At 36.9% G+C, this 12,489-nt stretch overlaps 2 protein-coding genes across 2 annotated transcripts in view; one reads left to right on the top strand and one right to left on the bottom strand.

Annotated features, from left to right (window-relative positions):
- The window catches only part of LOC124615912 (ceramide transfer protein), a 210,772-nt gene extending 205,134 nt beyond the window's left edge, over positions 1-5,638 (bottom strand). Inside the window, exons 1-2 of the mRNA XM_047144090.1 lie at positions 5,268-5,638; positions 4,555-4,671 (exon numbers count right to left, since the gene is read on the bottom strand). Of these exons, the coding sequence (XP_047000046.1) occupies positions 4,555-4,671; positions 5,268-5,495 (345 nt within the window). The 5' untranslated portion in view covers positions 5,496-5,638. The remainder of the gene's footprint in view (positions 1-4,554; positions 4,672-5,267) is intronic.
- Positions 5,639-5,701: 63 nt separating this feature from the next.
- LOC124615412 (cullin-1) lies at positions 5,702-11,245 on the top strand. The gene has a single exon (XM_047143278.1). The coding sequence runs from the start codon at positions 6,071-6,073 to the stop codon at positions 8,390-8,392; it is 2,322 nt and encodes a 773-aa protein (XP_046999234.1). The 5' UTR covers positions 5,702-6,070; the 3' UTR covers positions 8,393-11,245.
- Positions 11,246-12,489: the final 1,244 nt, after the last annotated feature.

Raw genomic sequence — 12,489 nt, 5'->3', positions numbered from 1 at the left:
TCTTTCAAATTCTGAAGGTGGCAGGGGGAAAATACAGGGAGCGAAAGGCTTTTTACAATTTGTACAGAAAGCAGATGGCAGTTATAAGAGTCGAGGGGCATGAAAGGGAAGCAGTGGTTGGGAAAGGAGTGAGACAGGGTTGTAGCCTCTCCCCGATGTTATTCAATCTGTATATTGAGCAAGCAGTAAAGGAAACAACAAAAAATTCAGAGTAGGTATTAAAATCCATGGAGAATTAATAAAAACTTTCAGGTTCGCCAATGACATTGTAATTCTGTCAGAGACAGCAAAGGACTTGGAACAGCTGTTGAACGGAATGGATAGTGTCTTGAAAGGAGGGTATAAGATGATCAACAACAAAAGCAAAATGAGGATAGTGGAATGTAGTCGATTTAAGTCGGGTGATGCTGAGGGAATTGGATTAGGAAATGAGGCACTTAAAGTAGTAAAGGAGTTTTGCTAGTTGGGGAGCAAAATAACTGATGATGGTCGAAGTAGAGAGGATATAAAATGTAGACTGGCAATGGCAAGGAAAGCGATTCTGGAGAAGAGAAATTGATCAACATTGAGTATAGATTTAAGTGTCAGGAAGTCGTTTCTGAAAGTATTTGTATGGAGTGTAGCCATGTATGGAAGTGAAACGTGGACGATAAATAGTTTGGACAAGAAGAGAATAGAAGCTTTCGAAATGTGGTGCTACAGAAGAATACTGAAGATTAGATGGGTAGATCACGTAACTAATGAGGAAGTACTAAATAGAGTTGGGGAGCAAAGGAGGTTGTGGCACAACTTGACTAGAAGATGGGATCGAGGGATCACCAATTTAGTATTGGAGGGAAGCGTGGATGGTAAAAATCGTACGGGGAGACCAAGGGACGAATACACTAAGCAGATTTAGAAGGATGTAGGTTGCATTAGTTAGTCAGAGATAAAGAATCTTTCACAGGATAGAGTAGCATGGAGAGTTGCATCAAACCAATCTTTGGACTAAAGACCGTAAGAACCACCACCTTCAGAAATGTGAAAAGTGTTCCACTCAACACAGTCAAAAACTTTCTCTATATCTACAAATGCTGTAGACACTGGTTTTCGTTTCTTCAATCTACATTCCAAAATAAGTTGTAGAACCACACAGCTCTGCCTCACATGTTCCTACACTTCTCTGGAACCCAAATTGAACTTCCCTGTGGTTGGTTTTACCAAGTCTTTCCATTCTTCTGCAAATACTGTGTTTTATTTAGTTTTCTGCGGATACAACAAGTCACTCGAGTTTAGATAATGTAAAAAAATAAATGAATAAATAAAATAGTTATCTACAGAGTGCTATACCACAAAAATGAATTAACCAGTTTAATGTAAAAAGGAGGTAAAAAAAGAAACGTGCATCAACAACCAATTTCAAAGCATACATGAGAATAAAATGCAGACAAGAAATGTATGTATTATTTGAAATACTATTTCTCCATGATGTGTGCTACCACTGCTGCCAGTTGACATAGCAGAAGAGATTACGTGCAAGGGACATTCTGAATCAAAATAATAAGAGCATGGGTACATGTGTCTTTTCCGGTTGTTGACGTCTTATCACTCTTGTAAATGACTGAGAATTTTGATTACAAGCTGTGACGTAGCAACACATAAAGGTACTGATCCAGGAAGTACAGAATTTATTTCTTTAAATCTAGTCAATGATCATGAATAAATTGTCATCAGACTATCATCCTGAATGTATAATAAACGCATTCAGATCTGCCTTGTGTGCATTCTATTGTGGACATTTTGTGGTTTGCCAGTGCAGTAACATTGTTGACAGCAGTGCAACACGTACCAGTACATAGCTGCAGAAAGTACAGTCATCGTGCTTGCATATCGCACAGTGGGTTGCAATGGGAGAGGCACTGCAAGATTGTAGATGGAATGTTTTCCAAGAAGATGTACCACACACCATTCCACATTCACGGCCATCGAGACACGCCTCGGAGAAGTCAGAAAGTTGTACGTGGATATTTCCAGTGTGTCCATTGTCCAATGAAGTAGTAGCACTTTGTGCCTGGTACTTGCCCCATTCAGCTCGAACTCTAAACACTACAGTTGGAGGAGGATGTGCTGAAAATGTTCGAAAAGGCCCCAGCCACCACCACTTGGCAGTTGTCATAGACATGGCACACAGATAAAAGTGCTGTGTAGTGAGTTGTGTGTTATCCATGAACACCAGCTCCATCAACACCAGTTCCATCCATAACATCTGCAGAAGGTCCAGGCATTACAGGAAGAGGACTGCTCATGATGGGTACATTTTCTGAAGTGGTATTTGCAGCACTGCATATTCCAGCCACAATTCCTGGGCTTGGTGTTAGTCATGGATGAATGCACACCGACTACAAATGGCATATTAAACTTGCATAATATGCATGTTTGGGTGGACGAATATCAACAATTAACACATGGACTTGGATAATTGGTGACCATATCAATGGGCCATATCTACTGGCAAACGGATTAGCAGGATCGATCTACCTCACATTTATTAGAGACTTTGTCCCACTCTATTGGATGTATTGCCAATGAATGTTCTGATGTGCACATGGTTGCAACATGATGGAGCTCCATCACACTTTGATGTCAATGTGCAGACTCACCTCAACTTCACATATCCCAAATAATGAATTATTAGGGGTGGATCAGGTCCACAAACAATACAATTGCCAAATTTGACACCTCTCAACTATTTTCTGTGGGGCAGTATGAAGAGAGTACTGTATGGCACACCTGTAAGTGGAGAATCTTATTGCTCAAGTCCATGGAGCAACTGAAACAGTTCAAAGACGACGACACGTATTGGCTCGTGTGTGAGGCTCAGCAATGCCAATGTAGGCTCTGCACTGATGTAGGGGAAAGTCTCTAATAAATATGAGGTAGATCGATCCTGTTAATCTGTTTGGCAGTAGATATGGCCCATTGATATGGTCACCACTCAGCATTATAAATCAGTAGGGCCTACTGAATAATTCACATGTGGGCTATGTGTAATTCACGTACAGTTAGCTAAAAATTAACTAAAAAGGTATTCTGGGACTAAAATTTATTCCAAGGCATCATACCGACAAAATACGATACATCAAAATGGGTGAATGGCATTTATTGTTATTAAAAGAAAAATGGGTGATTCTGACTGAAATGAAGATTGTCATTACAGATCAAAATCAACAAACGATTTGTCTGCTCTTGACCTAACAGTCCTCCTAATAATACAGTTTGTTGTGACCCATCTTCATAAGAATTAAAAATAACTCTAAGCAAGAGTAGGCTATCAACGCTCCAAGATATTTAATATATTTGCAGTTAAGAAAATGAAACTCAGTACTCTGTAGGTGCATAATCATTTCTAATCTTGAAAACTGTTAGAAATTGTGTTTGTTTTCACTGAAAGTCAACACCACTCATTATAAATCAATAATGGATACTTCACATGTGGGCTATGTGAAATTCATGAATTCTGTTTCTTTGTGAACAGTGACTTAATTAACAAAAGGAACAGCTAAATAAGAACACACTGTTAAATAAATACTCTGCAAACACCACTTCCTATTTTCTAAGTTTCATCTTTTGTCTTCGATATGGGATACCTTTAACAGTACTACTCATTAGAGGCATTCAAGAGACAACACTGAAATGGCAACTGTAAGCATGGTATTTACTATGTGAAATAGTGCTGGAATAGAACTCTAAACTGAACACCTACCGTAATTGCCAATAATACAATTCTTCCAACTGTCATCAAAGTATGAGTGCCTTATGGCTGAGCTAGACTAAAAGTTTCAACCCAGAAACAGATCCCTCTCACTAACAAATTTTTAGCATTTGCTTGGAGCTCATGCTCCTGGATGCTGTGTGTAATATCACTGACTGGAAGAGAGAAATACGAGTCTAATAACTGCACAAGTTCAATGATATCATGTTATGATTAAAAACATCTGAACTGTCATCAAACTTCTCTCATTTAAAAATGTAGTTCTTTGCACCAAATATCTTTCTGTAGTGCAACAGAGCAAAATCATTGTTTGCAACTGGTTTGTAGTAGAAAATTCAGAGAATAAGTAAAGCTTTTCCCACTAATAAGAAATTATGTAGTTTAATTCTGAGCAACATGAACAGTGTTACCTGTCAGAGGTGAAATGGTGATATATAGGCTGTGGACATGAAAAACTAGGGTAATGGACCAATCAACTGTGCTGTGTCCTTTTATTTACAGTACACAGTTCAAACCACTTTATCACTGACTGTAAATATGTGGAGACTCACTGGACCATATCGAACAAACGTTTGCTTCTGTGATAAGCTAGCATATAATTTGCCAATTTCTGTAATTATTTTCAATAGCACCCTCTTTCTAACCAACTAGTTACGTGCAACAGAAAAAGTTCAGATATACGACCATTGAGAACTTGTATCATAAGCAACATACCGTACATTACAATATGGGGCACTCAAACAAAGAGATTTTAATTATTATCAAAGTACCATTTCTATATACTAAGTAGAGTTCTGCCTTACCTTGTGCGCTTCCAGAACTTCAACCCATTGTTGTTTTTCTTCGGGGTTGTCAGCTCTCAGATACCACACACAGTCATTAACGGAAACATCAAATCTGCATTCATCAAATTCATGCGGCTGAAAAAGGATTTTGGTGTTTTGTAATACACTCAACATGAAAGTTTCAAAACAAATATTAAAACGACTAGCAATAACAGGCAACAACATGACTTCACCACTCCAAGATTTCTCGTAACTAGATGAGAACATTAATAACAGAAGAAAATCACACAGATGAGCAGATATTATAATACTAAACATAAGAACAAGAATGTCCACGTCCTATTATGAAAGTTCAGATACATTTATCTTTTCCACAATGTGTAGCATATTAATATTTTTTGGAAGGAAACGACATAGATTTGATGAACCACCACCTCACAAATTAGTTACTTTTTCGCAGTTCATCGGTAATGACCTTTCAGTATCTTACCTACCTCCTTGGTAGTGAGTGATTAAACTAAGCCTTGCAAAACATTTATCACCAGAAACGTTGTGAAAATCTTGCACTCTGTTTTTACGCTGGATTTTAATTCATGTGTACACAAAATTATCCTAATTTTCGGTGCTGTCCGCAGTTGTATCGACAAAAGAAATGTTTCGAATACAACAACAGTGAATGACAAAACGAAACAGATTGAAAAGTACTTCGTGCAACAATTCACAAAGCTAACCTTAACTGTCGCCTTGTAAATGCTAATAGCCCCTCGACATCCGAAGCCTGTATCTTGTTCTGATTTGTAGTATGAGAGCGTGCCATCCTTCAAAACGATAAATCTGCTTTGCCATCCATGAATGTAGTTGGTCCATTTGCTAAGGACACCTTGCATTTCGGGGTGGTTATATCCATTGTCGGAATCATCTTCATCATCACTAAATACTAGCGCGTGATCATCCGTCATTTTTGAATTACAGAATGAAGATTAAGAAAACCAAAAACTGGTGTCATACAGAAGACATGTCCCAGTCTTTTATCTTTTTTTATCACTGAAGATACCCAATCAACCCCAAACACCTGACACAAAAACACAAGTTACACACTCGGCTTACGACAGATGTGTGACGGTTTAAGTTCTTTGGACCAGTGCACAGCTGTTATCATCTTTGGTTACTTGCACACAGTGATGGTGGTGGTTGAGGTTAACAGTACGATGCAAGAAGAATAGATTTTTTTGTTTAGTACAAACGTGTGTAGTTCGCTCCTCCAAGGAAGAAGCAACTGCTAAGAAAATTGCTTTTGCATTTGGAACAGAATAAATGTACTAGTGAGTTGTTACGAAGTTTTATACGGTTAAAGAGCTGGACGTTATGTGGTGATTACATCTTGGACCCGACGCAAGTTTACAAACTTCCTGATCCACATATCATAATGTGTAATGACTGAGCAACAGCGGGTTACCAGAATGAATGCAAATCGTAGATTTTAATGTATTCCCTGTAATAACTTGAGTAACTCTTCGCTTATCCTGTGTGTAAGATGTCAGCTCATAAAAGCCATGGCAACCCTTCAGGCCTGAAGCAGATTGACCTCGACCAAATCTGGGATGATCTGAAGGATGGCATCGAACAAGTTTATAATCGCCAAGGTATGCCAAAACCTCGATACATGGAATTATACACCCATGTGTACGATTACTGTACAAGCGTTCATCAGCAAGTTAGTCGCCCAACAAACAAGCCAAAGAAAGGACAAGTATCAAGTGGTGGTGCACAGCTTGTGGGTCTGGAGCTGTATAAAAGACTCAGAGAATTTCTAAGAAATTATCTTGTCAATTTACTCAAAAAGATGAAAATGGATGGTATAGATCTCATGGATGAAGATGTACTCCAGTTTTACACGAAACAGTGGGAAGACTATCAATTCAGTTCAAAGGTGCTAAATGGAGTTTGTTCATATCTGAATAGGCACTGGGTTCGACGAGAATACGAAGAAGGTCGTAAGGGTGTGTATGAAGTGTATCAATTGGCATTAGTAACCTGGAGAGATAATTTATTTAAGCAGCTGAATAAGCAAGTGACAAATGCAGTTTTGAAATTTATAGAAAGGGAACGCAGTGGTGAGACAATTAACACAAGACTTGTGAGTGGCGTTATAAACTGCTATGTTGAATTGGGCCTCAATGAAGAAGATCCAAATGCTAAGGGGCGAAATTTGTCAGTCTACATGAATTCTTTCGAAGATGTATTTTTGGAAGATACAGAAAGATTTTATACCCACGAAAGTACCGAATTTTTGCGCCAGAATCCAGTTACAGAGTACATGAAAAAGGCAGAGCAGCGTCTTCTAGAAGAACAAAGAAGGGTACAAGTGTACCTTCATGAAACAACATTGGAGAGATTAGCCAAGACTTGTGAAAGAGTACTGATTCAGAAACATTTAGAAATATTCCATGCAGAATTTCAGAATCTGCTTGATGCTGACAAAAACGAAGATCTTGGAAGAATGTATCAATTGGTGGCACGGATTTCAGATGGTCTTGGTGAATTACGTAACTTGCTTGAAATTTATATTGTAAACCAAGGCCTTGCCGCTATTGATAAATGTGGTGAAATGGCTAACAGTGATCCTAAAGTTTATGTCAACACTATACTGGAAGTACATAAGAAGTACAATGCCCTGGTTTTGACAGCTTTTAATAATGATTCTGGATTTGTTGCTGCCCTTGACAAGGCATGTGGGAGATTCATTAATAGCAATGCTGTCACTCGTCAGGCAAACAGTTCATCAAAGTCGCCTGAACTACTTGCTAAGTATTGTGATTTGTTGCTAAAAAAGAGCAGTAAAAATCCCGAAGAGGCAGAGCTTGAAGATACTCTGAATCAAGTCATGGTAGTATTCAAGTATATAGAAGATAAAGATGTTTTCCAAAAATTTTATAGTAAAATGCTGGCAAAACGTCTTGTACAGCATATGTCTGCTAGTGATGATGCTGAAGCATCGATGATATCTAAACTAAAGCAAGCATGTGGATTTGAGTACACTTCAAAATTACAGAGAATGTTTCAGGACATTGGTGTATCAAAAGACTTGAATGAGACCTTCAGAAAGCATTTGGCTAATTCATATGAACCCCTGGACATAGATTTCAGTATTCAAGTTCTTTCGTCTGGTTCCTGGCCATTCCAGCAGTCATTCACATTTTCTTTGCCATCAGAATTGGAACGTAGTGTTCATCGCTTTGCAACATTCTACAGCAGTCAGCACAGTGGGAGAAAACTTAGCTGGTTGTACAACATGTCAAAAGGAGAGCTCGTTACAAACTGTTTCCGAAACAGATACACACTTCAAGCCTCAACTTTTCAGATGGCAGTTTTACTGCAGTTTAATGTAAGTGAAGTATGGGTATTGCAGCAGCTTCATGAATCTACTCAAATTAAGCTTGATTTTCTGATCCAAGTTGTTCAGATACTCTTGAAAGCAAAGCTGTTACAGTCGGATGATGATGAAAGTGAATTGCAGCCAAGCTCTGTTATCTCCTTGTTTTCGGGTTATAAAAACAAGAAACTGCGAGTTAATATCAACATACCTATGAAGACTGAATTGAAAGTAGAACAAGAGACCACACACAAACACATAGAAGAAGACCGTAAATTATTAATACAAGCAGCAATTGTCCGAATAATGAAAATGAGGAAAGTCCTGAAGCATCAGCAACTTGTGGCAGAAGTTCTCAACCAGCTGTCATCAAGATTTAAGCCCAGAGTTCATATTATTAAGAAGTGTATTGACATACTGATTGAGAAGGAATACTTGGAAAGAACGGAGAGCCAGAAGGACACTTACAGTTATCTTGCTTGATTACTGAGCAACCATTCATAATGAAGTGTTCTCTCATTGTGCATTTGATATGGAGGCATATTATGTGCAAAACTTAATGTTTGTCTGAGACACTGTTAACTATAAAATTGTCATGACCACAATTCTACTTGTAGAAAGTGAAAGTAAGAAATATACTTAATCTCTTTCCATTCCTCTGTTGGTTTTCATTTTATAGAAGCATGGTGCATTACTTTTTTTACCATTATAATTAAAAGTTCCACATTTCAAACTGTCAGTTTGTGTGAGAATGTGTATTTTTGTTTCCGAGTCTTAATCATTATTTTTTATTATCCTGTAGAATTGTAAATAAGTGTGCTATACTACATTCAAAATGTTGTAGCCCCCCTATGTAGTGAATAAAATGTGATGTCGAAGTTGTATTGTGAACCCAATTTACAGTTACTGCTTCACCTGTACCCTAAAAAAATTACTTTGTGTCTACTGTGCATATCGTTCATGTTTTGCTGACGTGCAAGATCTTAAACGTAACGTATAAGAATAATTAAGTTAAATAAATGTGGAATTTTGTGGTATCTGTGCTTATTGTCCATATAACAATAACTACTTTTTGCTGTTGTGAATGTGTAGCTACAAAATAAATGTGATGCCTGCAAAACACACAGTCCATTTGAATAAGAATTATTTTGTTAGCATAAAAATATTTTACACACTATGTGACTTTTCATTGCATAGGCCTAAAAACTTTTGAAATAAGTAAATCAACATGCAGCTCTTTTTATCTAGTGCTTGTAATGGTTCTCTCAATGTGAAGACTAAAATTCTTAAAGTTCCCCATATCCCTATATGATGTTGTTGGCTGTTGCTGTTTCCCTTGCTTGATTTCAGTTCAAATGGGGATGGCGTTTTCCATCCATATATTTTATAGCTGATTAAGAATAATATGCTTCTGCCTGAAAAGTAATGTGTGACAACAATTTCTTGGGACGTGGAATCAAGAACATGTAATTCTGATTGGCTGTATGAGTGATATTTTTCTGGTTTATTGCCCTATTAATAGGTGAGTGTTCTGTACTTGGTACACACAAATGTATTTAAGTGTTTGTTAGACATTATAAATAAATGTTGTGGCTCCATTTGCATAAATGTGTGCAACAAAAAACAAATTAATGTGTCTTTATGTGAAAATAAATTAGCCAAGAAATCAAATTCACAATAATTTTTTTAACAAATTTATCTGTGATTGTCATTTGTTTTGGTGCAGCTTGCTGCCATAATGTAGTATGCCATTACAAATTGTGTTACTTTTTAGGCTGACTTTTCTGTTTTGCAGTGGGAAAGTGTTTGCCATTTTAACACCTGTAACAGAAATGCAAGTACAGAAGAAATCCGCTTGCGATCTCTCTTGTATTTTCAATAAGGTTCATCTTCCTGCTCAGCTTGCTATATTGTGTATGGTACGTTTGAGATGCCGACCAAATGGTTCTGTTGTACGCCTCATAATTCTTTGTAGCCTAAGAGAGAGACTTTCAGTGGCTCTGCATGTATTTTATGTAATTACGATGATGGTCTGTGCTTTGTCAAGCTACTGGAATTAGTTTCTCTCCAATACTTAATCTAGTTTATCATCATTTCACCTATTCTTTACTGCACAAGTCATTTTGCTTATGTTGCTTTAAAAACTGGTAATAACACAACTATTCATTTAATTAGAGTTTCACATGTTTCCATACACGTATCACTGTAAACAAATAATTTTGTATTTGCTATCAAATAATTATCTTATGTGTTGGAAAATCATTCTCTTTGTTTTTAATGTGTTTCCTCTAATCCTCTTTCTCCATATTACACTCAAAGCTTATTACGTGAACCGCCTTCTCAAAAACCTTCCTCAGTTAACACCAGCAATACATACAATAAGAATTGTAAATTCTGCAGAAATATCCTTATAAACGTTTCCTTCTTTACATAAAAGTCTTGTTATTGTTATGCAAAAGAATCTGTTGTCTGGTCTGATACACCATATCACAGCCTGTACATGATTCACTGTGATAGCTTAGTTTAGGATTACAGGTTAAATAGAATGAGGACATATGCATTGTCTGTAAATGGTCGTAAGATGTACGTCATTTAAATATTGACCTTTCTGATAAAATGGAATTCCAACGTCCTCGGATATGTCCCTTTATTTCTATTATTCTTTCAAGTAAATGTTATAGTATTAATACTAAACTGAAACATGAAAGACATGTAATTCTTTGCCTTTCAGCACTTATGTTGAACTGTGTAAGTTTATGTACTCATGATGTGATCAAATAAATGTTTGGGAGCTAAAAATTTATAAAAATCCAAACATGTTTTAGACAAATTGAATATATATGTATTCACTCTTTATGTACTGTACATCTCTTCCTTCATAAATTGATGGGATATAGCACTTTGCTTGACTGCTATCAAAGAGAGTCATCACCACCAGAGTTTATATTTGAATAGTGTTCACAAATTTGTTAAGGCAAACAGCAATAGCTTTATTTGAAGGTCCAGTTTGTGTTATTTCATCAATTTAAGTGAGAAATGCTTTGCCTCCACTGAATTTAATGTCAGATAAAACAAAAGTGATTGATCGCCTTGCCAATTTTGTGGTGAATGTTTCTTGTATTTGTAGAAGATTTGGTGGTCTCTTGACTGGCTTGTGGATATAATTGACATAGCATCATTCAGTCCACAAAATGTTCTTTACATCTGAAATCAGTCTAAACGTTATTCTGTTAAAAACTCTCGCAAGAAGCCTTGTAGTGTAGACTTGTATATGCACCTACACCATAGAGTATTGAAAGTTCATACAGAAATAAATTCACTTTTAACCTGTTTCAATGTGAATGCAATTTCGTATTATTGTACTACCTTAAATCTTTATATCTTTTGTATGCTTCTTTTTTCCGCAATGTGTGTAATCTTGTCTCTCAGTTCTTGGTGACCCTGTCCACTACTTGAGACTCCTTTCAAAATTAAGACCTGATTGGTCTAAAAAGAACACAGATCAAAAAACTGTTAAGGGATAAACATTCTCTGTCCATTTTTCTGCATAGGTACGATTATTCTGAAAGCATTTACCCTCATGGAACAAGTCTTTTTTACCTTTGCTTATGATTCTGTTTAGGGTTTCAGCCAATACAGAACTGAAATTTTCAGAAGGTCTTACTCCTCAAAAGTTCCCAAAGTTTGGATCACATATGTATCATGAGTGACAGTCTGTGAGCATGCATTGTCGTGAATCATTAGAGGTAGAGAGAGGTTTCCCATGTTGCCATGGCGTATGTTTACTAGTTCTCCTCAGATGCTATTCATGTTGCTGGTTTCTGTAAATCTGGCAAGACCACATCTCTCTGCTCTCAAAACACAATTGGCTTGATTTTTTATGCAGATTGTTCTTTAATTTAATGGCTTTATGAATAGTTTGTTGGCTTGCTGCTGAGGGTTCACATTGGTACAAGAACCCTCTTTCATAATCAATATCAGTAATGGTTACCGAATATCACTCGTCTCCCAGTCATGAGGATTAGTGCAGCCTACTCTAAATGTGTGAAAATATTGTCTTACATTTCCCTTGCTTGTAGTTGAAGGCTTGTAAATGTCACATAGTTCATAGTGCATTTGTTGCAAACACTGTAAAGGACTTTGGCTTTTTACACGTGGAAGATTTGTGCTGGCTAATGCACAAGCAGAACCTCTTCACTTCATTTCTAGTCAAAAAGCATTTACATTCAACAGGGGCAAGTGCATAGGCAACAGCTGTCAACTTTTGTTTGGACCCAACTGCTTTCAGTGCTGTAAAATCTTCCAGTCTTGTGTGTTTGTGAGAGGTGACAAAACATAGCAATTTGGAACTTTATTAATAAAGAAAAAGACATTGCCACATATTTAAAATTAATTCTATAGACCATGGCAGTGGCATAAAAAAATGACACATTGAAATAATTGTCCACCAAGTTTAATGACTTTTCCTACATTTGAATGCAAGATAAGAACAGATACCAAAAGCTGAGCCCATAGATATGGTCTCCCAAACACTACTTCATTCTTAGAGATCCAAGAACTTAAGATTACAAAGTGTTGTC

The sequence above is a fragment of the Schistocerca americana genome, chromosome 5, assembly GCF_021461395.2.
Source record: "Schistocerca americana isolate TAMUIC-IGC-003095 chromosome 5, iqSchAmer2.1, whole genome shotgun sequence".
Taxonomy (NCBI): Eukaryota; Metazoa; Arthropoda; class Insecta; order Orthoptera; family Acrididae; genus Schistocerca; species Schistocerca americana.
Note: the sequence above shows the minus strand (reverse complement) of the source record. Positions and strands in the feature narration are given on the sequence as shown.